We start from the raw sequence: 26,126 nt of genomic DNA, 5'->3' as shown, positions 1-26,126 counted from the left end.
GCATACTTTTTCCTGATGTTAAAGAGAATGTTTCTAATACTTCCCCCATTTGCGATGCTGTTTTTTGGTACATTCCCTGTATTTGAGGGCACCAGGATTTTCCACCATACCACCCTTTCACTGTTCATTATTTCTTTCCTTTTACTTGGGTTAGATTCCTCATCTATCACAACTTTTATATTTACCTACTTTATCTCTTATACTATTCTTGACCCCTCTATGGTACAAACAAGTCTAGAAAAATTCCAACTGGTTAAATACAATGAATCCTCAGCACTTCTTCACAGTAATGCTGAACACTAAGTTTCACTCTAAGCTTATGACCAAAAATCTCAAGTGGACCTGCCTAAGACCTACACGTTTCCCTAATTAATTCACTCTGACAGTTCCCTTGATGACTTTCATCCTTTCCTCTCTCTTCAAACCTCCAGTACCTCTCCCACTGTCAATTAATGACCTTGCTTCTTATGTCTTATGAAACACAATTTTGCAGAATTATTCTGCAGAATCCCACCACCAAATCTACCAATATACCTGTGTCTGTAACCAATCACACTCCCTTCTCTCCTGTTAAAACGGAGACACTGTTCCTGCCCCACTGGAGTACTGGACCTTATCTCCTCTGGGCTAATCTAGGGTATCACAGGCTTGACTTCTTACCACCTCCTCATTTCACTAGATCACTGTACTGCCACTCAAGCATACTGTTATGGATCTCATCTTTAAAATCAAAGCAAAACACCACAAATCTTTAATCTCACATTTCTTCTAGTTACCTCTGGCCCTCACCCCAGTACTTCACAACAAAATTCCTCAAAGGCATTCTCTATTCTTACTGTCCCATTTTTTCCTCCACTATTCTCTCAAATCCAATCATTCCAACATCTTTGATAAGGTCATCAATACTTTCCAACTGCCAGGTTCCAACTGCAATTGGGTCCAATCACTTATGAGAAATTCTTACCACATATCACAGAAAAGCATGAGGGAGTATTTTACATCTCATTTACTCTGTTTTATTTTTCTACAGAGCATTCATCATTATTTATGATATATCATTTATTTACAGTTTATCTTTTCCCAGTAGAATGTTAGCTCTATAAGAACAGGACTTCGTCTATATCATCCACTATGCATGTCAAACAATTAGTACCTAGCAAAACTGTAGAATATTTTCAAGTTTTATATGAACACCAAAAATTTTATTCAGATTAATAATGGAGCTGTTACTAAATTTAAACAAAACTATTTTCGACGCAAGACATGAGAGAGAGACAATGAAAATAACTTCAAGGAAACAAAAATTAACTTGAGGGAAATGTATCTCATTTCTAAACCACAATATAAACCAGAGTACAATTTCTTTTCCCTAAAACTTCAAAGATGGAATTCATGACTGTATATTTATAATCACTTCCATTCCCTCATTAAATTAAAATTTTAATAAAAGAGAATTAGGTCATCGTTATTAAAAATTTTTAGAGTAGGAAACTGTTCACTCAGGTGTTTCTAAACTACAAATGAAATATAAAGAAGATCATAAGCTCTTCCATACTAATGTTTTTCCAGTATGAGAAACATCTGTCTCTTCAGACACTATGAAAAGTGAGAACAGCAGGCTAATTAAACACAAAGTTATATTTTAGTAAGTAAAAAACTGTTTTAAAGTTAGTCAAGTCTTTACTCCAGGAGAGTAAGAACACACTAACCCTCTGTACAAAATGTATTAAACAAAATCATTCCTCTTTAACATTAAAGAACAGTATTAATATGAACAGATTTAACTGAATCTGAAGCTTCAGTTTTATAAAATCTAAATGAAAAATACCCAGCAAGCTTGAGGCCAGTATCACATTGATCAACTATAAAAATACACAAATTTGCAAAAGTAGAACCTCATACTCTGACCCTGTTAAATAGAACCACGTAAGATTAGCATAATATCACAATGTGCACAGAAACAGTGCCTACTTTCCTGTTAGCTAACAGATTTTCCTTTATTCCTAAGGAAAAAAACCCAAGAGTTTACTGAGTAAAAAATATTGTAATGGAAATGTGTATCAGTAAAATTTGGGGGCAACTTACAATTTATACCTTCCTCAAATTTTCCAAAAGCATAATCTTTACATGATTAATGCAATTTATTTTCATATTTATAGTTTCCCATCAGTAAACTTGAAATGTTATATTGTCAAAGATGTTTAAAGAAGTTCTACAAAAATGATTTCCTAAAGAGCAGAAACCAAGCACCAACTGGTTTTTAGCTCAAAATACCTAACAAGCCTCATGAAATACTTATTTAAGGGGAGAGGAAAAAATGTAAGTTTCAAAGAACAGAGTACAAACTAATTAAAAAATCCTTATCTGTTATCATAATATTAACCTTACTAAGAACTACAAAAGGAACTAAAACATCTTCACTTCCAACAAGAAGTCTAACCTATCATTAACTAAAGAAGATTACTCACCGCCCATGTTTTAGTCAATCTGAAAATTGGGGCACTCTGTAAGCCAGAAACCACCGCCATAAGTGCATGAAGGTTATTCAGCTCATACAATTTCTGGAAGATTTGAGAAAAAGGGGGAGGAGGGACGAAAAATAAATAGCATGAATGACAAGACAACTTGAACACAAATACAGTTTAGGCAACTGGTGGTTCTTATAGCATACTTATTACCCTCATTGTAGAGATTTGTTTTGGGGGTATCCACTGTGTTTACAGTAAGCTGATTTTTGGCCCACACAGAACTCCCTCCAAGCTCTGGGAATACATCTACCTCCAGTTGTCTAATACATTAAGAAAACCAAAATTATGGCTCAGTATCAAAGTTATCTGGTATGCATCCTTGTTTCTGGTAGGCAGTTTCCTTTCTTATACTGAACTATTACTAGTTCTGCCTTATGATCCAAGTTCAAAGAAAGGCCCATGCCCAGGATCCTAATTTGTGTCCTACTCAGGGCCCCTAATGGAAGAAGGAAATGGCAACCCACTCCAGTATTCTTGCCTGGAGAATCCTGTGCACAGAGGAGCCTGGAGGGCTGCTGTACATAGGGTCGCACAGAGTCGGACATGACTGAAGCGACTTAGCATGCATGCGTGCATTGGTGAAGGAAATGGCAACCCACTCCAGTATTCTTGTCTGGAGAATCATGTGGACAGAGAAGCCTGGAGGGCTGCTGTCCTTAGGGTCGCACAGAGTCGGACACGACTGAAGTGACTTAGCAGCAGCAGCAGAAGGACCCCTAACATTCCAGGGCTAGGGTTCAAGCTTGCTTTTCACAGCCCTCCTCAATTTCTGGCTTCCTCCCACCTGAATCCACATTCCTTTGTTCCTTGTTCATGCTGGGACATCTACCTGCTTCCCAATACTAGACATTGCTTTTTATAGCCTCCATGCAGAAGAATCCCATATGATGCTGTGCATGCATGCTAATGCTAGGTTCCGTCACTTTACCAAGAAATCTACTTTTGTCAAATTATTGCTAATTGCTCAGATTTCTTCAAACTATCAGATGCTTACACCTCAAAGGTAAAACTGTCCTTAATCATCAAGAAACATCAAGACAAAAATTTCATGTTATGAATATGAGAACCAAGGAATGGCGAGGGGTTCTATTCCTTTGATGAACTCTAACTAATACCACCTTAACTCAGGTCTGAAAGAACTCCCATAAAATTTCAAGAAATATGAACTCAAGTTTAAAAAAATAAAAAAGGGAAAGGGAAAAACACAAGGACTCTTTCCGCCATCTTTCCGTGCCACCATAATGGGGCGCTTGAATGTCTTGGCTGAAGCTCTCAAGAGTTCTCAACAATGCCGAAAAGAGAGGCAAAAGCCAAGTGCTTATTAGGCCATGCTCCAAAGTCATCATCGAGTTTCTACTGTGATGATGAAGCATGGTTACATTAGTGCATTTGAAATCACTGATGATCACAGGGCTGAAAAAATTGTTGTGAACCTCACAGGCAGGCTCAGTAAGTGTGGAGGGATCAGCCCCAGATTTGATGTGTGATTCAAGATCTATTACTAGAAAAATGGCAGAAAAACCTGCTCCCAATCCCATCAGTTTGGTTTTATTGCACTGACAACCTCAGCTGTCATCATGGGCCAGGAAGAAGCAAAACAAAAACACATAGGAGAGAAAATCCTTGGATTCTTTTTCTGTTTCTAGGGATGTAGATTCATACAAACAAAATGCCTCAGAGGAAAAATAAGAAAAAGAAAAGGAAACAAGAATTCACAAATGGAGAACAACATCAGGTACTGGCTGTGAATGAAATGAAAAGGAAGGCATTATCCAGAAAGCAACACAAAAGCTAAGGAATCTTTTTAAAAATGTGAAATAAAGGTTAAAAAGACATGAAAGGTAGAGGGAAAAAGGCTAATATTTATCTAAATGGAGCTACAGAAGGACATGCTAAATAATGGGGTAGAAACAATACGAGAGGTGAAAGTGAAAGTTGGTCAGTCGTGTCCGACTCTTTGCGACTCCATGGACTATTCTCCAGGCCAGAATACTGGAGTGGGTAGCCTTTCCCTTCTCCAGGGGATCTTCCCAACTTAGGGATCAAACCCAGGTCTCCCACCTTGCAGGCGGATTCTTTACCAGCAGGGCCACAAGGGAAGCCCAAGAATGCTGGAGTGGGTAGCCTATGAGAGGTAACGGTGGATTATTTTTCCAAATTACCGAAAGACACTAATTCCCAGGGTGAGGAAGCTCAAGAAATCCCAAGCAGAGTAAATAAAAAAATGAACCATGAATTTGGAATCACATTTTTAAAGAACACGGGTGACAGGAAGACGCTTCCAGACAAAACGAAGAGAGCTTCTTTAAAAAAGATTTTAAAATGATGCCAGAATGATTATTCATATGGAAAAATATGAACTGGAATCCATAATTACATGTATTATATCTAAAATTTAAGAATAAACTACCAAAATCAAAGCTATAGAAGCTTTAAAGAGTAATGTGTGAGAAAATCTTTGACATTTTCAGAGTTTAGAGTAAGATTTAAATGAGATAGTCTTTTAGGCACAAGACAATAAATAAGACATATATTTGACTATTAAAGATAAGAGCATCAGTATCAAAAGACAACAGGAAAAGAGTTGTAAGATAGGTCACAAGTAGGAAGACGTATGAAAAGAATATAGCAAAAAACTTTAGCATCTGGGATTATATTTTTTAAACTGTAAAAATCAAAGACCAACACTAGAACAGAATACTGTTCAAAGAAAGATCTTGAGCAGACATTTCAGGAGAGAAAAACGTAAATAGCCAAAACACAAAAAATGTTCATTCTCATCAGATTCAATGAAAGCTATTGGTCTCATTGTCATTTCTTTGAAGGCAATTTGTCTTTTCTCTCTATATTTCTAGTGTTTTAACCAAAAGACTCTGATGCTGGGAGGGATTGGGGGCAGGAGGAGAAGGGGACGACCGAGGATGAGATGGCTGGATGGCATCACGGGCTCGATGGATGTGAGTCTGAGTGAACTCCGGGAGATGGTGATGGACAAGGAGGCCTGGCGTGCTGCGATTCATGGGGTCGCAAAGAGTCGGACACAACTGAGCGACTGAACTGAACTGAACTGAACTGAACTGTTGAGCACCAAGAGATTCACACAAGAATGCTGTATAAGTAGTCGTATTGATAACAGCAAAAATCTAGAAACTCCTTCCTAAGTCTCTAGGCTGTCTACTGGTCCTACGGACTTCAAATTTGCCAGCCTCTCCTCAACTCAATCACATGAGAATAAACCATTTTATACATTTTATACATATACCTGTGTGTGAGTTTTCTGACTACAGAACCTCACTGGAACATCTACTAAAAGAAGAGAAAGACTTGCCTGTTTTATAGGAAACAAAATAGAAGGCAGAGTCCCTAGAGGGACTGAAGAGACAGTAATGGACAAAAAAATTATGCATTTAGACCTTGGGGTGAAAGCAAGCACTATCAGAAGTAACTCAAAGTATGAGTCTGAACTGGAATTAAATGATTATTTGATGAGAATAATGACAGGTTTAATGGATTTGGTGGTTTTGAGTGGAACATACATTAAAAAAAAAAAAGAAACTAACAAAAACACCAGAAAACAATAATGAAAATTCAGGATCTATGGAGAAAAGACATGGATTCTACTAGCTAAAATCCAATCTTTAACATATCACAAAGAATGTTTTCAAAAATTTTATGACACTTCTGGAAAAATAACAACTTTTAAGAAGGCTAGCTCTGCCACCTAGTGCCACAGAATGTTAGAATACAATTGCTCCCAGGTGCTCAAGGAAACTACGGAAGAGTTATGACTTACAGTGATTACAATAATTTACAATTGTAAAAATGGTATCCTCAATTTACTTCATCTTCCTTCATTCACAGGTGAGATAAGTTATGTATTCATTATAAGAATAATGAACGTGGCTACCATTATACCTCTTTTCAGTCAGCTTGACATAAATCTGGAGCTGTTACAAATTTTAGTAAAATCCTGCAGCCTCCTGTGGAATGTCCTATCCGTCTTCCTCTCTAAATTTTACGTCTTTGAAATCCATGTTCTATTTCTGCTGCTGCATCTATAATCTATGTTACTCAGTGTATGTGGTTAGCACCCTCATTTATACTGTTCTTTTAAAAATTAAGTCTTATTCTCCACATGGTTGGCAGAATAATCTATTTCAAAGGCAAAGAACTGATATGTATTTCCCTACTTAATCCTGTAAGGCTTTTTCAGTCACCTGCAGAATATACCAAACTATTTTATAAATATTAAACTTCATCATAATCTGACCTCTGCCCAAATACAATTCAGCCTCTCTGAGAAAGAGAGGAAAACTATAAAAGAAAAGGGAGGAAGATAAGAGGAATAGAAGAAAAGGCAAAGGAAACAGATATGCAATTTAAAAAATTAACTTACATTAATCAGTAGGCCTTATTTTCCAGCGTCAATAAATAGTGACTATAGTGACACAGGCAAATATTTACTCACAAGCATTCGTAAACGGCTGAATTAAAAAGCAGAAGCACAAGTTTATCTTACCTTAGCAGTTTTAATATAGTGGCTCAAAACTTCTGCTCTAATTTTTAATGTTTGAGCATGAAGAATCTCTCTAACAACCCAAAAGCTTACCTGCAAATAAAAAATAAAAATTGGTGAATGGTAAGATTCTTTACTTACAGGATCAAAGAATGACAAGAGCTACTTGATGAACTACTGAGAACTGTGTAAAAATACTTTCTCTTGCCCCTGACTCACCACCAGGACATAACTCTTCAAAGTTGCACATACTTCATACACATATATAGACAGACAGATATAGACATGTGTATTTGTTGTGTGTGTGAGTCCTTGTCACTAAGTCATGTCCAGCTCTCTGTGACTGTAGCCCACCAGGCTCCTTTGTCCATAGGATTTCCCAGTCAAGACTACTGGCGTGGGTTGCCACTTCCTTTTCCAGGGGATCTTGCCAATGGATCGAACCCACGTCTCCTGCATTGGCAGGCAGATTCTTCACCGCTGAGCCATCAGGGAAACATATATACACGTTTGCACAGACACATAAAAACATCATAATGATTTTTCATCTATAAAAGTGAATGTAAAATTGGAAGGAAAAGAGAAAACAATAAAACCAGAATGATGCAACAAGAACAGTATACAAGTGTTTCTTTGCTGTATTTTATAACACTCTGGCAGAATTAGATACGCTCTAAGATCAGACTCTGTAAAACATGCTACTTATAGTATGTTTTTCTGTGTCTGTGTAATTCCATGCTGCCATTTATTTACATGGAGTAGAATCCTAAATGTAAAGAATCTCAAGTATGGTTTTCCTGATATGAATAGGATAAAATATAAAACTACTTAAAGAAAAATATATCTAAGTCATTCTATAATCAAGATTGTATTTTAAAAAATTATGTAATGCTTTCTAATTCAATGAAACCATCTTCAAGATTTCTTTTAAAAAACAATAAACATCATTCATCAAAAGGCAAGATGGGTCTGTAACATTACTAAAATGTTCTGGTGAAAATAGTGTGCTTATCATATGACACAGAGTAATATGTATGTAATATACATTTTTTATATAACATATTTCAATTCACGTACTATGAAAGCAAAATCAAAGCACTATCAGTTGGTTCAAAATTACACAAATCTAAAAGTAGGATGTAGTTAGAAATCTCAGTGCAAAAATAAAGCCACTGCCATCTTTCTTCTGAGAAATATTTCAGAATTATTTGCAACTTTCATCTATAAACACTGTCAAAATTTGTATATTTAAAGTGTATATGTAAATGTGAAATGAATATATTTTACAAAGACATCTTTATATTTGTTACTATATTTGAGATGCTTTTGAACTGTGGTGTTGGAGAAGACTCTTGAGGGTCCCTTGGACTGCAAGGAGATCCAACCAGTCCATTCTGAAGGAGATCAACCCTGGGATTTCTTTGGAAGGAATGATGCTGAAGCTGAAACTCCAGTACTTTGGCCACCTCATGCGAAGAGTTGATTCATTGGAAAAAGACCCTGATGCTGGGAGGGATTGGGGGCAGGAAGAGAAGGGGATGACCGAGGATGAGATGGCGGGATGGCATCACGGACTCGATGGATGTGAGTGTGAGTGAACTCCAGGAGATGGTGATGGACAGGGAGGCCTGGCGTGCTGCAATTCATGGGGTCGCAAAGAGTCGGACATGACTGAGCGACTGAACTGAACTGAACTGAATGACAATAATTATCCCTGATTCTAATAAATTTTACATTTTAGAAGTATAAAATGTATCTAAAGTTAAGGTTATTTTAACAACAACCTTGTGCTGTCCTGTGCTTAGGTGCTCAGTTTCCAACTCTTTGCAACCCCATGGACTGCAGCCTGCCAGCCTCCTCTGTGCATGGGGATTCTTCAGGTAAGTATACTTGAATGGGTTGCCACACCCTCCTCCAGGGGATCTTCCCAACTGAGGGATTGAATCCAGGTCTCCCTGGGCATTGCAGGTGGATTCTTTACCGACCAAGCCACCAGGGAAGCCCAACAACAACCTTATTAGAAAATATTAATTATGATTCAATCTAAACTCCACGATCACTGACTTAATACATTTAATGTCAAATTTTAAGACAAATACTATGGTAATTTAAAAACATGGCCACAAACTCTTTATCACTCCTCACACTGAAAGTTGGGGGTATACGTCACCTCTCATCGAACCTAGATAAGCTCATGACTGCTTCAAGGAATAGAAAATTAACTGATACTGACTTCCATGACAAGGTCATAAAAGAACATGCAGCCCATGCCTTGATTGTTGGAACATTCTCTATGGGATTCCTAAACTACCACATAAGAAGTTCAGCTACCCTGAGACCACCACGACAGAAAGGCTAAGTGTAGGTGCTTCCCAATTGACAGTCCCATCTAAAGCCAATCACACCTGATAATACTGCCCCAGAATGATCAACAGCAAGACACAGTTTAATGAAATTACTGGACTTAAAAAAGAAAAATCTTTAGGCTAAGAAAAGAGAAAGTGATTTTTAAGGAAAAGAAAATTTAATTATCATCAGACTTTTCAATAGCAACACTTTGCCAGAAAAAAATGGAGTACCACATCAAATATTATCAAGGAAAGAAAATTTCATACAAAGGACAGGCAAACTTATCAACACGTAAGAACTCAAAAATTATTGTTCCAATGGGCCCTTCCTGAGTAAATGCCTGGAGAGCAGGCTTCAGAAAATCAAATGACTAGAGAAACACCAACATTAGAAAGACAGTGACCATTAAATACACACGTTCACAGAAATAAGAATGATAAGGGTTAAAAGAAGGAGAGTACATTATGTAACGCCTATATGCCCAGACACTATATACTGTTTACTATAAAAGAAATACAACATTTGCAAAAATATGTACATAACTGTTTAAAGGAGTATTATTGGCATTAGTATTGCTATTCTGAGACTGTTATTTGTTTATGTAGGTTAAGGCAAATGAGTAACTTGTAGGATACTGTATCATGCCCCAAATTCATGGAAAACCAGGTTGCAGGTGTGGAAGAAAGGATATACAGACATAATATGGAAGAGATTAAGTAAAACTCTGGTCTTGAATTTGAATTAGAAGTATTAGTATGAATTTATGAGATATTTTATCTTCAAGTAGTTGGTATATATATGTGTGTGTGTATGACATATAGATATCTTAGCTATATCTGCTAAAAAAGCCTAGAAATTATGGTCACTCTAATAGCAATGAGCATTTTTAGCACCTCGGTCCATTTCCTGCTATAAGAAACCAACATTTGTTAGAGAAATGCTGATTCCAGGCAGAGAGCTGGTAATGGACAAAATGAACATGCAACGTCTTTGCAAACAAAAGCAAAGAAACTGCTCAAGATTACAAGGGTCATGAAAGAAAGGGTCATGAGAAAGGTCATGAAAGCCAATCTGAAGAGACTCCTGTTGGCCAATGACAGGATAATATGTAGAGTTTCAATAATGATAATAATGGCAATGGGAATACTGATTCACATCATATATGTTTACGTTTATGAGTTTAAAATAAAATTAAAAACTACTCTGTCATTGTTAAAGGATGACAGAACACCAATTCATTATCTTCAAAACTGCAAAATAAAGAGAAAAAAATCAAATATTTACCTTTCCTTACCTGTATGAAATGGAATCTCTAGATATGCAAGTACTAGATGAGGGAAAAATGTCTCTTTATAAAATTATCCCCACTAAAAATATTTCTTTATATCTAATATCTAATGTATCTACTAGGAGAAGGCAATGGTACCCCACTCTAGTACTCTTGCCTGGAAAGTCCCATGGATGGAGGAGCCTGGTGGTCTGCAGTCCATGGGGTCGCTAAGAGTCGGGCACGACTGAGCGACTTCACTTTCACTTTTTACTTTCATGCACTGGAGAAGGAAATGGCAACCCACTCCAGTGTTCTTGCCTGGAGAATCCCAGGGATGGGGTAGCCTGGTGGGCTGCTGTCTATGGGGTCACACAGAGTCGGACACAACTGAAGTGACTTAGCAGCAGCAACGTATCTACTAATATCACAGAAAAGATCTGATGAAGAAACCCCATAAAACCCTGACTCTTGCCAAAGGCACTGAACCCAACTCAACCTTTGGAATTAGCAGCTAATTTCCAGAGAACATAGAACATATTATACTACACAAAATGCAATCTAGACTATGGGAGACTACGGGAGACTCTAGAGGTTCTTCCACAGGTAACAGTATGGAAGAGAAAAGGATAAAGGGAGAAACTGCAAATTAAAAAGTCACAAACATTTAACAAATTAAAAAAACTTGCCAGGCTAAGTTAGGGATCCATATTTATGTGATAAAAACTATAAAAATAAATACATGACAATGAGTGCTATAAAAGTCAGGACAGTACTTATTGTTGGAGGACCAAAGGGTGCAAACTGGGATGAAGGCACATGGAGGGGTTTCTAGGGTAGTTCCTAAACTTCCACTAAACCATATGTTTGTTTTGTGGGTTCTTTTGTACCCATGCTTTATTTTACAATAAACAGTTTAAAGTAAAAAATAAGAGAATAATACACATGACCAGAGAAATCTGAAAATGATAGAACATCTGAAAATGAAAAAAGTAAAATTAAAATTAGGAAAAATTGACTGAAAAAGTCCATGAAGAGAATGATCTCTGTTTTCCTTATTCACTAATATATCCCCCACATCAAGACCAATATTCAGGACATAGTAGGAGCTTAGTAAATATTTAAATGAATGAAAATAAAAGTTGAGTCATTTTACATCAATTAGATGTCAAAGTTTAATGACACTAAGTGCTGAATAGGATACACAGTGATGAAAGCTCAAAGCAGACTGGTATAGTCATTTTAAAAAATATATACTGTCTTATGTAGTTAAACATGGATATACTCTCTCTGATACAAATTTTGTATTTAGGAATACATTTTTCAAACAAATCACAGTGTTTTGTTTTCCCCTTATTTTATGGTAATCAATTTATTAAGTTTAAGCAGCAATTTTTTTTAAGACCAAAGTACATATTGTCTAATACAGGTAAGTATTATTTCAGAAGACTTTAGTTTGTATATTCAGCTACAATGTAAAAATATTTTATCTTATTGTGGGTCATAGCAAAAAATGTTTGAAAGTCACCAATTAGAGAAACTAATTCAAGTGGGCACCCAAACTCTTAGAATATTGATAGCAAATTCTTCACAACAGCAAAAAATTAGGAGACACATTAGTCCACCCTCAAAATTAGTCTACACTCAAAAGAATGATGAATTCTTTCTGATACATTCATGCAATGAAATGCTAGAAGACAGCACTGAAAATCAATGAATAAGCACTCTATACATTATCATGGATACAGCAGAGAAATACAAGTGAAAAAAGCCAACCACGCAAGTCTATATATAGTCTGATGATATCTTTTACAAAGATGAAAAGCAAGATATACAATATGTTGTTTAGGGGCACAACTTTTTCTGGTAAATCTACTTGTATTGGAATTATAACAAGAGTTTTTGAAATCAAATTAAGAAAAAACAAAAGAGAAACTATTTTTTTCAGATAATAGTTACCCTTTAAGTGAGGACAGAGCAGAGAACATATAAAATGCTTTAATAGTTTTGGTAATATTCTTAGTTTAAGTGGTGAATTCACAGTTGTTTTATTATAATACTCCCTAATATACATTAGATTAACCATATGAACCTGACAGTTCATAGGCCAGAAACGGCAGTTTCATAAGATTCAAACAAACATTTAACGTGTTTTAGGAATGAATCAAGTATTTTATTAAAAAGTAAATCTTAGAAAACTTTTATTCAGAGGTTATTTCTAACTGTAGCTGCTTTATTCAAGCTTTTATAATCATATAAAAGTGTTATGAAAACCTTTTATTTACAGCCAAACATATGTTAAGCTTGAAAGATAATTTCCTAACTTTTTATCATGAAAATCTTCAAACGTATACTGAACTGAACATAATAATAATGAACTCCCCAGTACACATCAACCAGCTTCAACAACCAAGTTATGGCCAAGTTTTCTCACTTCTACTCTCATCCCACTCTCAAATGCTCCATTAATACTGTGAAGCAAATCATAGACAATATATGATAGCATCTATCAACATTTTCAGAAAGGAGTCTTTCTACAAACATTACCTAAAATTATTATCATGCCTAAAAACATCAATTTCTAATTAGTCAAATTTCCAATCATCTAAAGGTAACGTTTTTAAAAAACTTAGATAACCTTTCCCCCAATTAAAAAAAAAAATCAGAAAGCCACTGGCCAGAAGGCATAAGAAAAGTAACCAAAGAAATAGCCAAAATAGAATGAATATTAAAATTGTGATGAGTCAAGTCACAGGAGACTATACAGATACTTAAAATGTTTTCAAAGTGATTTTATCAATATCATACAGTAACATTTCATGATATGTTAAGACAACAGGACTATAAATTATATGTACAACATGATTTCTATTAGATTAAGAAGAAAATAAAGAATGGAAAAATATATACTAAAATATTAATAACAGTCATCTCTGGGTTATTCTGCACCTACCCCCCAGCTTTTTATACATTTCTACCATTTTTTCAGTTTTTTGGCAATGTGTGCTACTGTTTTGATAATCAATTAAAAAAGCATAGTTTTAAAAATTTGTGGGAGAGTTCCATTTCTGGTAATGTGGAGAAGCGGGTATCTCTGGAGATGCTCCTCTGATTATAATTACAAATTATAAAAACAATATTTAAAAGCACAAGGGAGGAACAAAAAGAAGGCATAAACTGGAGAACAGATCTTTGAAAGAAGAAAGATGCACTGGATGAGATTTGCACTTATAAAGCTAAGTGTCTGAGGACATTCAGAGTTACAATGTGGTGCACCGAGAATTTTAGAGAAGGCCACAGTCCTGATGGCTTCAAAAGTCAGAGAACAACTGGCTAGACAATAAGGGGGGGAATTCTAGAGGGGTAAGAAAAGTGCTCCAAATCTATATAAAACTTCATCCAAATCTCCAGTTGACCTCGGAACTGTGCATATGCTGGGGAAACTTTAAGAAGCCCAAATAAAGACAAAATCTGGAAAGAACCAATCTATTCTCCAATAAGAAAGCGAATTTAGAGTGTGAGCCCAGTCGAGTTAACTCAGTCAGTCAGTTTAGCCACTCAGTCATGTCCAACTCTTTGCGACCCCATGGACTGCACATGCCAGCCCTTTCTGTCCATCGACAGATCCTGAAGTTTTAATGCTTTTTTTCTTAATAGTCAATCTTTTCTTTTTCTTTGTGTGTCTGGTAATTTTTTCAATTGTATAGTCATCATTATGGATAATATGTTATAGAGATTGTAGATTTTGTTGTCTTCTTTCAAATAGTAATGATTTTATTTTAGGAACTACCTGCTAAAATTGTCAGATGGGGCAAAAAAAAAAAAAAAAAAAGGACTCAACTATATGCTATCTACAAGAAACTCATTTCAAGAATAAAAGTCTCTTTGCAACTTCTTTTGTAATTTGCTACTTCAGATTTCCCATCACACTTCTAAGAGAAAGTTAATAGAGTAACGGAATAACTAAGTAATGAATTTTATTATAGATCAACTGTAATCTTGATTAATGTAAGAGCTTTTGGTACACTGTGACATATTTGACCCTAAGAATCTTTTGACTTACTTAAGAATAATATTAGTGCTTAAAAATCTGAAGTCAAATTAGTGGGTATTGCAACAATGTTTTTGTTGGCAAAGAAAAAAGTTTACCATGATGATAAATCCTGACCACTCCAGAAAAAATTTAAAACAACTGCCATATAGTTTAAATAAGCAATTCAGTGTAAGACATGTTTGCTGTAGGTTCCTTACTAATGGTTTAATTTAACTGAAAAAAAAAAATACTAACTCATTTTCATTTTGGGTAATGCAGTGAGCCAAGTAACTTGAGATATACTATTTGCTATAAACCCCTAGAAATGCTGAGTTAAAGACAACCATTTTTTAAAAAGTAGGCTTCCCTGGTAGCTCAGCTGGTAAACAATGGGCCTGCAATGCAGGAGACCCCAGTTCAATTCTTGGATTGGAAAGACCCCCTGGAGAAGGAATAGGCTACCCACTCCAGTAATTTTGAGCTTCCCTGTGGCTCAGACGGTAAAGATTATAGCTGTAATGTGGAAGACCTGGATTCAGTCCCTAGGTTGGGGAGATCCCCTGGAGGAGGGCATGGCAACCCATTCTGGTATTCTTGCCCGGAGAATCTCCATGGACAGAGGAGCCTTCTGGGCTACAGTTCATGGGGTGGCAAAGAGTCAGACACAACTGACTGACTAAGCACTACACATGACTAACTTGAAAAGAAAAGATTTCACTTGAGGCCAAAAATAAAGGAAATAAAGGCAAAAAAGGAAAGGGTACGACAGCTGCCTCAAGAGCATAGGGATGTGGGATTTAATATACCTTATAATAACACAAATAAAAAGCTGAAGATGACTTAAGAAACTGAAAAAAAAAAGGCGGGGGGGGAATGACATTAGTGTAAAAAAAAGTACATAGATTTGAAGCAGATTTAACACATCTGAAGAGAATTATTTTATTGAACTGAAATATAAATCTGAGTAAATAACACAGAATGGAGCACAAAGAGATAGATATAAAATATGACAGGTTAAGACACAAGTGGGAAAGAACATAAAGTTCCAGTAAATTTCCAATAGGAATTACAGAAGGAAAAAGAAAAAAAAGATTATATGGAAAGACACTGAAGAGATATTGGTTGAAAATGCTCTAGAACTGATGTAAAAACTTAAATTATTTCTTAATGAAAAATTACATACTGAGGAATTGAATTTCAGAAACTAAACATCAAAATTTTATAAGCAACTCACATGATTAAATCTTCTTGTGAAGGCAACTGCATTTGGTGCAGAACTGTATTTTTCTTTTTTATTCCATCCACAACTTGAAAGCTCCTGAAAAATCAAATATAAATTCATGAAAAAGGCCAGTTTTCTTGTTACATTAATGGTTTAAAAGCATTAAAGACAGTCTGTGTACTTTCCCAGAACTGTTTTATTTAATAGGAACATATTTAATAGTATAACCATTCAGGTAAATCACAAAAGCAAATTTTACAAGAAGTGGGCACAATTACTTATCCATATGAACATAGATAATTATAACTATACTCCATATGCAGAATTATATGTTCTTCTTTGAAGAGATTTGAATCCCAAGAAGAAAATCTACAAATAATGAAAGATGAGCATCCCACAACGTAAAGTGAAGCCTACTCGTTGCCAAGTCCCAGTCAATCATTCAGAGCTTCCAATCAATTTTCTAGCAACCTCAATCTTTTGAGCTGAAAGCCAACAACCCCAGGCATTTGAAGAAACCCCTAAAAGGGGCTGTTTGATTCTCCAAAGATCTATCAATAGAATTCAAAGAGCTCAAGAAAGAACTTAGATGTAAAAAAAAAAAAAGAAAATTAAAATTTTGTTTTACACTAACCTCCAACTGAAATGACATTGCTTTTAATTACATATGTAGGCTACTGACTGTAGAAGAATTGGCAATATATGTGACTTATCACTAATAAAAACATAGATATTTTCATATCACATTACAGTTGGTACAATATCTCAAAAACATCATTTACACTCATCACTGCTTTGAAGTTATAATCTCAGCACCTCTAGATACTTAATATGTTAACAAAGAGGCACATATATAGCCAGAGGACAGTTTTCAAAAAAATATTTTGATAGGTATATGTTATGAGAACTGATATTCTTGAATTTTAAGTAAGGGTTCAGCTCCAGAAGCTTCAGTTTTCCAAAGGGGTTCAAGCGTCAAAACAGGTTAGAAACCCTGCTGTAATACAACCACCATGGCCAGAAAGAAACATAATCCATAAGAAAGAAGAATTCCGAGGACACTGAGTTAGGGTGGAGAACAAAAGAAAACTGAGAAAAGGGTAAAACCACGTAATTATTCCTTCCAGATAGATATGCTCCCGTTAAATAGAAAAAACAAAGGGGTACAAACAAGAAAGATTCAGATAACCAAATAAAACTCTTGGACATGAAAAATATAATAAAAGAACTGTTAAAATTCAGGAAAGATAAAGGTGATAATATCTTTTAAACAATAAGCTAAATATGGGGGCAAAAATAGTATGTTAATTAGAAGAGTCCACTAGAGTCAACTTCTGGATAATAAAAATAATTTTAAGAGAATACAGAGAGAATAGAAGAAAGTAACTTATTGAAAAAAAATGCTAATTTAAGAAAATGTCTCCTGAATCTAAAGGACAAGAAAAGACCTGTCTAACGTCCATTATAAAAGATTAAAAAAGAAAAAAAAAAACAAAACTCAAACCAAGGCCTAGCACCAAAAACCTGTAGCAGACTGGAGACAAAAGAAATCATAAAATCTGTCAACTCAAAAACAAAACAAAAACAGATAACATACAGAAAAAAGGGATCAGAGGGTATCAGGTATTTCAACAGCAGCTCTAAAAGATAGAAGACAACTGAAACAAAGCCTTCAAAATCCTAGAATTCTATATTCAACAAAAGTATCAATTAAGTATGAAAGTACATCACAGACATTTTCAGAAAGTCTCAGAGAATCTTCCTTTTATGTACCTATTCTCACAGAGCTTGCAGAATATGTCTTCCATCAAAACAAACTAGCAAAGTCAGAAAAAGGGAGAGAAGATCCAGGAAACCACGGAACCAAGACCGAAAGAAAATACTGGAAATTCCCAGATTAAGAGTAAAGGGAGGTTCTGAGACAAAGCTAAGAGCAGACCATAAGAACGATAGTCCAGATGGTAAACAGCAAGGATGGAAACTCCAAGAGAGACGTCTCTGAAAGGTGAAACACTATCTGGAGTGTTTGAACACAGAGAAAACACACTCACTGCATTCACTTCTGGCAGAAAAATCAGCGACAAGTCATAGAGAGAGCTAAAGGGATTCCCAGGTGGCTCAGTGGTAAAGAACACTCCTGCCAATGCAGGAGATGAAGGAGACATGGGTTCGAACCCTGGGTTGGGAAGATCCCCTGGAGGAAATGGCAACCCACTCCAGTATTCTTGCCAGGAAAATCCCAAGGACAGAGGAGCCTGGCAGGCTACAATCATGGAATTTCAAAGAGCTGGATACTACTGAGCTTGCACCCAAAAACAGAGAAAGTTAAAGTAAGTTATTTAGCTGAAAGAAAACAAAATTTAAGTAAGTAATCACGGATCAACTGTTCTTCAGCTTTCTCTACACTTGTAAAGAACAGCTGAGCCGTGATTACTTATTCATGTCAAAATTGTGACATAACTATAAAGAAAAGAGGAGGAAATAAATTGTGCAAATGTGAGAGGAAGAGAAAATAAGAGTGAAATCATCTTCCATAGTAGAGAGTCAATAAATCATATCCAAAATTAAAAACTCATAAGCAATAGGCATTTAGATATATTATCTTTCAAACATATATAAAGTCTTCCAAATAAGAAAAGTTAAGAGACCTGGATGTGTGTAGGGCTCAAAGGGTTGGAAGGGTGGGAACAACAGGATATTGTTATATTTTGCTCTCTTGTGGAAATATTTAGCTTGTTAAGCATGATATATGCATATCTTCAATATAATTTTAAAATTAAATAAAAACAATAAAGAATGAACTGACTTAGGAAAGACTGAGGAAGTTATGATGGTATTATAACACTTTAAAAGGCAATGTTCCCTGGAATAGGGTAGTATCAATGGATACTGAAAATATCACTTGGTCAAAAACTGGATCCACACAGTGTAAGTTAAGAATGAGGTATCCAGAAGTACTAAAACTCCCAAGTTTCTGGCTTGAGCAATTGAGATGGGGAATACTGAAGAAAGAGACAACAACTGTCACTTTAACACAGTAGGTAAACAGTAAATTTTCTAAAGATATAAAGCACTTTTTTAAACCTAGAATTTTCAAATTTCAAATCTGAAATTACTGAAGGAAAAGAAAATGACAGAAGCAACTTTACAGTAAAAAGGAATTTAAGTACTTTGTACTCAGCCTAGATATATACTCATTCACATAATCCTCTTGTATAGACACAAAGTATTTAGTCGTAGATATTACACTAACATAAATATGACACATGATAACTATATTAAAAACATCAAACTGCTAGAAAACATGTTTGTTCTTCCTAAACATCACAGTATATTTATACAACTATATAAAGATGTCAAGGTTTAGGACAAAATTTCTGGGATTAAATCCATCAACTCTAAATTTGTTTTTAACCAATTAACAAAATTTCCAAATTTATATTAATGCTATAATCAAACTATCTCTATGAAATTGCTATTCAACTTATCTAGCCATTTGACAAGCCATTTTCCTGTCATAAGTAAGGCTACATTATAAATAAAGAATATCCTTGCACCTTTTCTGACATTTCTGATCATTTCCTAAATATACAGTCCTAGAAGTGAAATCACTAGGTCAAAGAGTAGGAACCCTTTCTTTCAAGGTCTTGATATCTGTCAAACTGCCCTTCTGAAATACTGACTCATTTGTAAGAGCACTGCCGTCAGTTTCACAAGCGTCTTATCAACACTAGGTGTACTTAATTCTCTTTCTATATATCATACCTTAACTTCCCCATCTGTAAGAGTAATTACAGTTGTTAAATACGTTTGTGAAACAGAAAATCGGGGGGGTGGAGAGGGGCAGCAGGGAGGGGCCGTACGCCACCCAGAACCCACCACCTGAATAAACCTTTGTAAACATCTTCCCTATCTCCTTCATGTGCACACAGAACTATTGACAGTAGCCAGTACCTCTGCCCTTTTCTGTGTGATGTGATCTAATCTTCTGACTCTGTGCTTAAAAAGTTCTTTCTTCCTTAGAACATAGGTCTTAACAGCTGCAATAAAAATAAAAGCTAACCCGAAGGTAGAGATCACTATGTGACAGGCACTATTCTAAGTGCCTTATACATATCAACTCATTTGATTCTATCTTTATCATTACAATTTATTATGACAAGGAACACAAAGGTAGCAGTGGATTATCGCCTTATTTTTTACATTGAAATTTCAAAAATTCTTTTCTGATTCCCCAAAATAAGGGAAGCTAAGAGGTTTTGAAAAATCCATCCAATTTTTGGTGAGTTGCAACATCACTAACTTAGTGAAAAAATGCTTTTCCTCTTTAAGAAAACTCTGTTCGAAGCAGGCCTGAAAGAAGGCAGGGGTTGAATGAAACTCCAGTCAAATTACTTGGGAGCAGATGCGTTAAAATTCCATTGGAGCTCTCCATCTTATACATAAAAAACATGAAGAAATAAGGAGGTTCTGTAAGTTTTAAGACAGTACTTTCTGCTTCAGAAAACATTTCCCCTTCGAAACGATGTTACGTTACTAGCTCATCTAATACAACATCAAACAAGGGTAGAGAAGGATAGACAAGGGTAGAGAAGGATAGACAAGGGTAGAGAACAACATGGCGGCTGCCAGGAATTACGGATGGAGGGGAGTGGGGGGGTGACCATAAACCGGAAGCACGGGTGACAGAGCTTCGTGCTGATGGAATAGCTGTGTATCTCGATGGAGGCAGCAGTTAGGCAAATCTGCACAGATGATGAAACACCACAGGACTGTACAGACATGTACTGTATAAACATCTATTTCCTGGTTTCAAAACTGTGAATCTATCTTTGGGGACTTCCCTGGTGGTCCAGCGGTTAAGACTGTGTTCCCAGTGCAGGGGGCCCTGGATTCCATCCCTAGCTAGGGAATGAGATCCCGCATGCCTCAACTAAAACATGGTGCAGCTAAATAAACTTTTTAAAAAAGGAAAAGAAAAACAGTTTCCTATCTTAAAATTATCCTTGTAGTATTTTTTTGTACCTTCCTGTGAATCTCTAATTACCTCAAAATAAAAAGTTTATAAAACAACAACAAGAAAAACCCATATAATGGATTATGAAGTAGACACTGGGACTCATTCAGTACTTTCCTCTTAAGCCCTGACATGCATTTACAGTTAGCTGACCTTAAAGAAATCTGTCTCGCCCCATCTCTACCTCAACAGCCATTAAATATCTCTATGGAAAAAAACCTGCTTTTCCCTTTGTCTCTGTCTCTTTCTGTCTCAGACCTTAGAATCTTTCTCCAAGTGAGACTATACCATCTGAGAAATAAATTCTCCTACCAGCACCATACTGTATTGACAGGTTATCTGCCAGGTCTCAAGTTACTCTATACTAAACCACTTTCCATGAACACCAAAAAGTTAAAGTAAACTTAGTGACTCAAAAGATGTTTTTTCAGGGTTTGACTCATGAATAGGACTGATTCAAGTTGAGTACACTATGTAAATAAGCCTCCATTTCAGCAAAGGCTAAAGGAAATAGAGCAGCCTCAATGCTTAAAATCTGCTCAAATGGATTCAACTTGCAATTTTTAAAACAGGCAGTGAAGAGAAAGCTTCTAGCAGTTAACTCACATATACAAAGGCAATTTCTTAATGGTCACTAAAAGTGTATCAGAGAGAATATTCGTGGGTTCATTTTTAGCCATTAAACAGATTATTTTGAAAGCATGTGGGAAGGCAAACACCACAACTGATGACCACCTACCCTATGAAAGAATTACTGAATTTCACGGGAGTCACAGCTTCTCTTATGTCTTGTAGGTTTGTTCTGTAAAGTCAAATTCTTGGTCTAAATTTCATCTTGTAGGTTCCAACACTCTTAAAAGGACTGCTCTAAGGGTGATGTTGTAGGGATACCTATAGATAGAAGAAGAGAAAAGGCCAATATAGACCAGCTGTAGACAAAGACTGAGGGAAAGAAAGAAAAAGCGATGGAATTTGTAAAAGACTGCAAGGGTAGGGGTCCTCACAATGAGAAAATCACTACTGCTGAGGTAGGTATTCCTAGGCTCAAAACCTGGAAGATCTGGAGGGAACTGGTATATCCAGTATATCCATTCAGCCTATATGGCTGTTTAGAAAGAAGTCGCAGCCTGAAATGAAGCACTCACTGCGACTCCTATGCTTCTAATCCACAGAATAAGCTCTGAAACTATATAATTCTAATGTATTATGTTAAATCAAAAATATCACGTCACTTTTCTAACGTACTCACATCCTCTACTTCCCCAACCTCCCTACTTCCAGTACCTTAATGCTGCCCCTTACAGTGAAGTCAGAGATTAAGGCAGGAACTATCTTCTGCTACCACTGATGGTGTGATATACCTACTCTCCTCGTCAACAGCTTTCTTCTTCACCTTCCCTAGTTCCCTAAGTCTGACCTTACTATATATTCAGAAAATTTTCAGTGAGAAACAGCAATAAGAACTGACAAAGCAGCTAACTTTACGAGAGTCCAACGAAATATGAGAAGAAAAGTCATGTCTTCTTTGCTTTCTTCAAACCTCCTCCTGTATTTATGGATTTTTATATTTTAAGCCTAATGAAAATGATACTTTTCATTAAACAAGGACAGAATTATGATATTCCTGATGTTGGAATTTTGGATGTTGCCAAGATGATAGTCTCTTTGCATACGAAAGAAATTTTGCATAGAGAAAGCTCTTTACATATATCACCAGAAAGATCACAATTCCAAGTTCTTCAGAAATGTTTTAATAAGATTCAGAATGACCTATATGTACTTTCCCTCATTTAACCAGAATTCTTCCTCAATCTCTAGCGTATCCCAGTTATACAGGAAGGTTTTATCTATCCTTTGTATCTACTGTTTATTGATATAAATCTAAATGACTTATTATACTGTGTTTGTGTATATTATATTGTTTTTATTGATATAATCTAAATGACTTATTATATTGACCTACGTCCTATCACTCCATGGCAAATAAATGGGGCTTACTTTTTTGGGCTCCAAAATCACTGCAGATGGTAACTGCAGCCATGAAATTAAAAGACTCTTACTTCTTGGAAGAAAGTTATGACCAACCTAGATAGCATATTAAAAAGCAGAGACATTACTTTGTCAACAAAGGTGTGTTTAGTCAAGGCTATGGCTTTTCCAGTAGTCATGTATGGATGTGAGAGTTGGACTATAAAGAAAGCTGAGCTCCGAAGAATTGATGCTTTTGAACTGTGGTGTTGGAGAAGACTCTTGAGAGTCCCTTGGACTGCAAGGAGATCCAACCAGTCCATCCTAAAGGAGATCAGTCCTGGGTGTTCACTGGAGGGACTGATGTTGAAGCTGAAACTCCAATACTTTGGCCACCTCATGTGATGAGCTGACTCACTTGAAAAGACCTGCTGCTGGGAAAGATTGAGGGCAGGAAGAGAAGGGGACGATAGAGGGTGAGATGGTGGGATGGCATCACCAACTCAATGGACATGGGTTTGGGTGGACTCTGGGAGTTGGTGACGGACAGGGAGGCCTGGTGTGCTGTGGTTCATGGGGTCGCAAAGAGTTGGACACGACTGAGCAACTGAACTGAACAGAATAAACAATAAAGCATAGAACTTTCTTCTTTGAATGTAATACACGTCAGAGGACTTTCAGTCAGATCATGTTACTTCATAAACATTTGGGAACCTCTAAGAGAAATAAACATCATCCAATGTAATGACTACAGTACAGATTTCAAGCACAGCTGCTAATGGAGAGAAAACCTGATTGCAAGAGAGTGTTCTGTCATAACTCATTCTGTGCTGAGTAACGTAATACTCATTTTGAGGAGAAATCCCATCAGTGTAGTGAATATGGCAACGTATTTCTTCAGAAGAAATACAAGTTTTATAGAGCATCCGAGAATTCATAATAGGAAAAAAACACAAAAATCCTATTAATAAACATGGAAAATTCCTCAGAATACAGTCATTGCTTCCTCAGTATTAGAGAACTCACACCGGAGAGAAGCCCTGTAAATGTGTAACAGTCTTCTAAAGGAAAAAAAAAGAAAAACAAACCATTCATGATCAGAAGAGAAACCATACTGGGGCAACCTGTGTATATAAGAAATGTGCAAAAACTTTAAAAAGAGTTAATGGCACCCCATTCCAGTACTCTTGCCTGGAAAATCCCATAGATGGAGGAGCCTGGTGGGCTGCAGTCCATGGGGTCGCTAAGAATCGGGCACGACTGAGCGACTTCACTTTCACTTTTCCCTTTCATGCACTGGAGAAAGAAATGGCAACCCACTCCAGTGTTCTTGCCTGGAGAATCCCAGGGACAGGGGAGCGTGGTGGGCTGCCGTCTGTGGGGTCGCACAGAGTCGGACACGACTGAAGTGACTTAGCAGCAGCAGAGCCTCAACTAAATACCAGAAAATTCATTCTAGAAATTAATGAGTGTTTACCTTATGGTAAACTTTTGCCCTTACTGAACGCTGAAGAATTCATACTAAGGAAGAAAATGTTGTGGATTATGGGCAGAGAGGAAAAAAACACTTCTGCTTCCATAGAACAACTGTTACTTGATAAAAATTACATTCTTGGACTGGGTAACAGACTTTTGTGAAAATAACTAAACATGGTAAACAATGGGAGATGATATGCTTGCAGGCTGTACAGTGTAAAGCCTTGGAATGGTCACTCAAATTCAAATATCAAATAAGTATCATTCAATCACTATAGACACCCCAGCAGACAAGTTTCTCTCTTGGTGGAATTTATGTTCCATTGAGACCCTTCCCCCGCCCCCGCCACCCCAGTCTCTAAAAACTTGACTTCTGACCACCCCCAACACTTATCATCTCAAGACTTCTGCAGTTTTGGTCAAAATCCTATTTATTACTGATTGAAGCTACACTTAACTGAAGCTCTCACTCTGAAGTCACCACCCAAACTTATTCTACTTTCAGGAATCCTCAAAGACCTAAAGAGTATTTTAAAGGTCAAGTAGTCTAAAATCCCTTGTTTCACTTATCTAAAAATTTTTTTTTAACAAAGCCTAATGACATGAAATAGGTTATATTAGTGGCACACTCTATAAATGTCAAAACTGAAACAAAACTGCAAGTCTTCTGGCTCATGGCTTTTATGTTTTGCTACAATTTTTTGGAATTCAAAGGGCTTAAAAATAAATTTTAAAATAAGTGAAATTAAGTAATTGAGAATTTTCTGAACACCCACAGAAAGAGCTGCGAATGTTGGACCGATTAAAAAAAGAGAAAGCAAAATACGTAACAATTTACCTCTCAAAGTGAAAGTCATTCAGTTGTGTTCGACTCTTTGCGACCCCATGGACTGTCCATGGAATTCTCCAGGACAGAATACTGGAGTGGGTATCCTTTCCAGGGGATCTTCCTAACCCAGGGATCGAACTGGAGTCTCCTGCATTACAGGTGGATTCTTTACCAACTGAGCTATCAGGGAAGCCCATTTACCCCCCAACTGGCCTAATTTAAAGAATAACGAGAACAAAAAGACAGTGAGCAACTCTGATAGTTAAGAATTGTAAGGATGTATTAACAGAACTACCAGCTTTTTCCCTTCCTTATCATCAGTGTAACTGCAGTGTCAGCAACCATATATCACTGTGTCTCCCTCCCATGCCTATCACTAAGGAATGGCTACTTATAAGGAGGAAGGGGAGAAGAATGAAAAGCCGGGTTTTGTGTGAGAGTAATCACCATTCACAGAAGCTTCCAAATTTGGCCTTGCTGCTTGGGCCAGGGGGCAAATGAAGATTCTTAGGATTTCTGTAGTACAAGCTATAGGAACATCAGGGCAAGGGATTTCTGTAGCACTAGCTACAGGGACGGAGAAGGCAATGGCACCTCACTCCAGTACTCTTGCCTGGAAAATCCCATGGATGGAGGAGCCTGGTGGGCTGCAGTCCATGGGGTCGCTAAGAGTCGGACATGACGGAGCGACTTCACTTTCACTTTTCACTTTCATGCACTGGAGAAGGACATGGCAACCCACTCCAGTGTTCTTGCCTGGAGAATCCCAGGGACAGGAGAGCCTGGTGGGCTGGGACACGACTGAAGCGACTTGGCGGCAGCAGCTACAGGGATGTCAGGGCAGTGTCCACATAAAGGAGGATCCATCAGTAAATACAGGTAACAGACTGAGATGAAACCTGTCTCAGGTCCAACAAACAG

The 26,126-nt window shown here is 36.7% G+C and overlaps 1 protein-coding gene across 3 annotated transcripts in view; it reads right to left on the bottom strand.

Annotated features, from left to right (window-relative positions):
- Positions 1-26,126, bottom strand: part of RALGPS2 (Ral GEF with PH domain and SH3 binding motif 2) — a 112,707-nt gene that overhangs the window by 73,340 nt on the left and 13,241 nt on the right. For all 3 annotated transcript variants that reach the window (XM_068985873.1, XM_068985875.1, XM_068985874.1), the window contains exons 4-6: positions 15,928-16,011; positions 7,048-7,137; positions 2,469-2,561 (exon numbers count right to left, since the gene is read on the bottom strand). In XM_068985873.1, coding sequence (XP_068841974.1) covers positions 2,469-2,561; positions 7,048-7,137; positions 15,928-16,011 — 267 coding nt within the window. The remainder of the gene's footprint in view (positions 1-2,468; positions 2,562-7,047; positions 7,138-15,927; positions 16,012-26,126) is intronic.

This window comes from Capricornis sumatraensis, chromosome 14 (assembly GCF_032405125.1).
Source record: "Capricornis sumatraensis isolate serow.1 chromosome 14, serow.2, whole genome shotgun sequence".
Classification (NCBI taxonomy): domain Eukaryota; kingdom Metazoa; phylum Chordata; class Mammalia; order Artiodactyla; family Bovidae; genus Capricornis; species Capricornis sumatraensis.
This window is presented reverse-complemented; position numbering and strand designations above follow the sequence as displayed.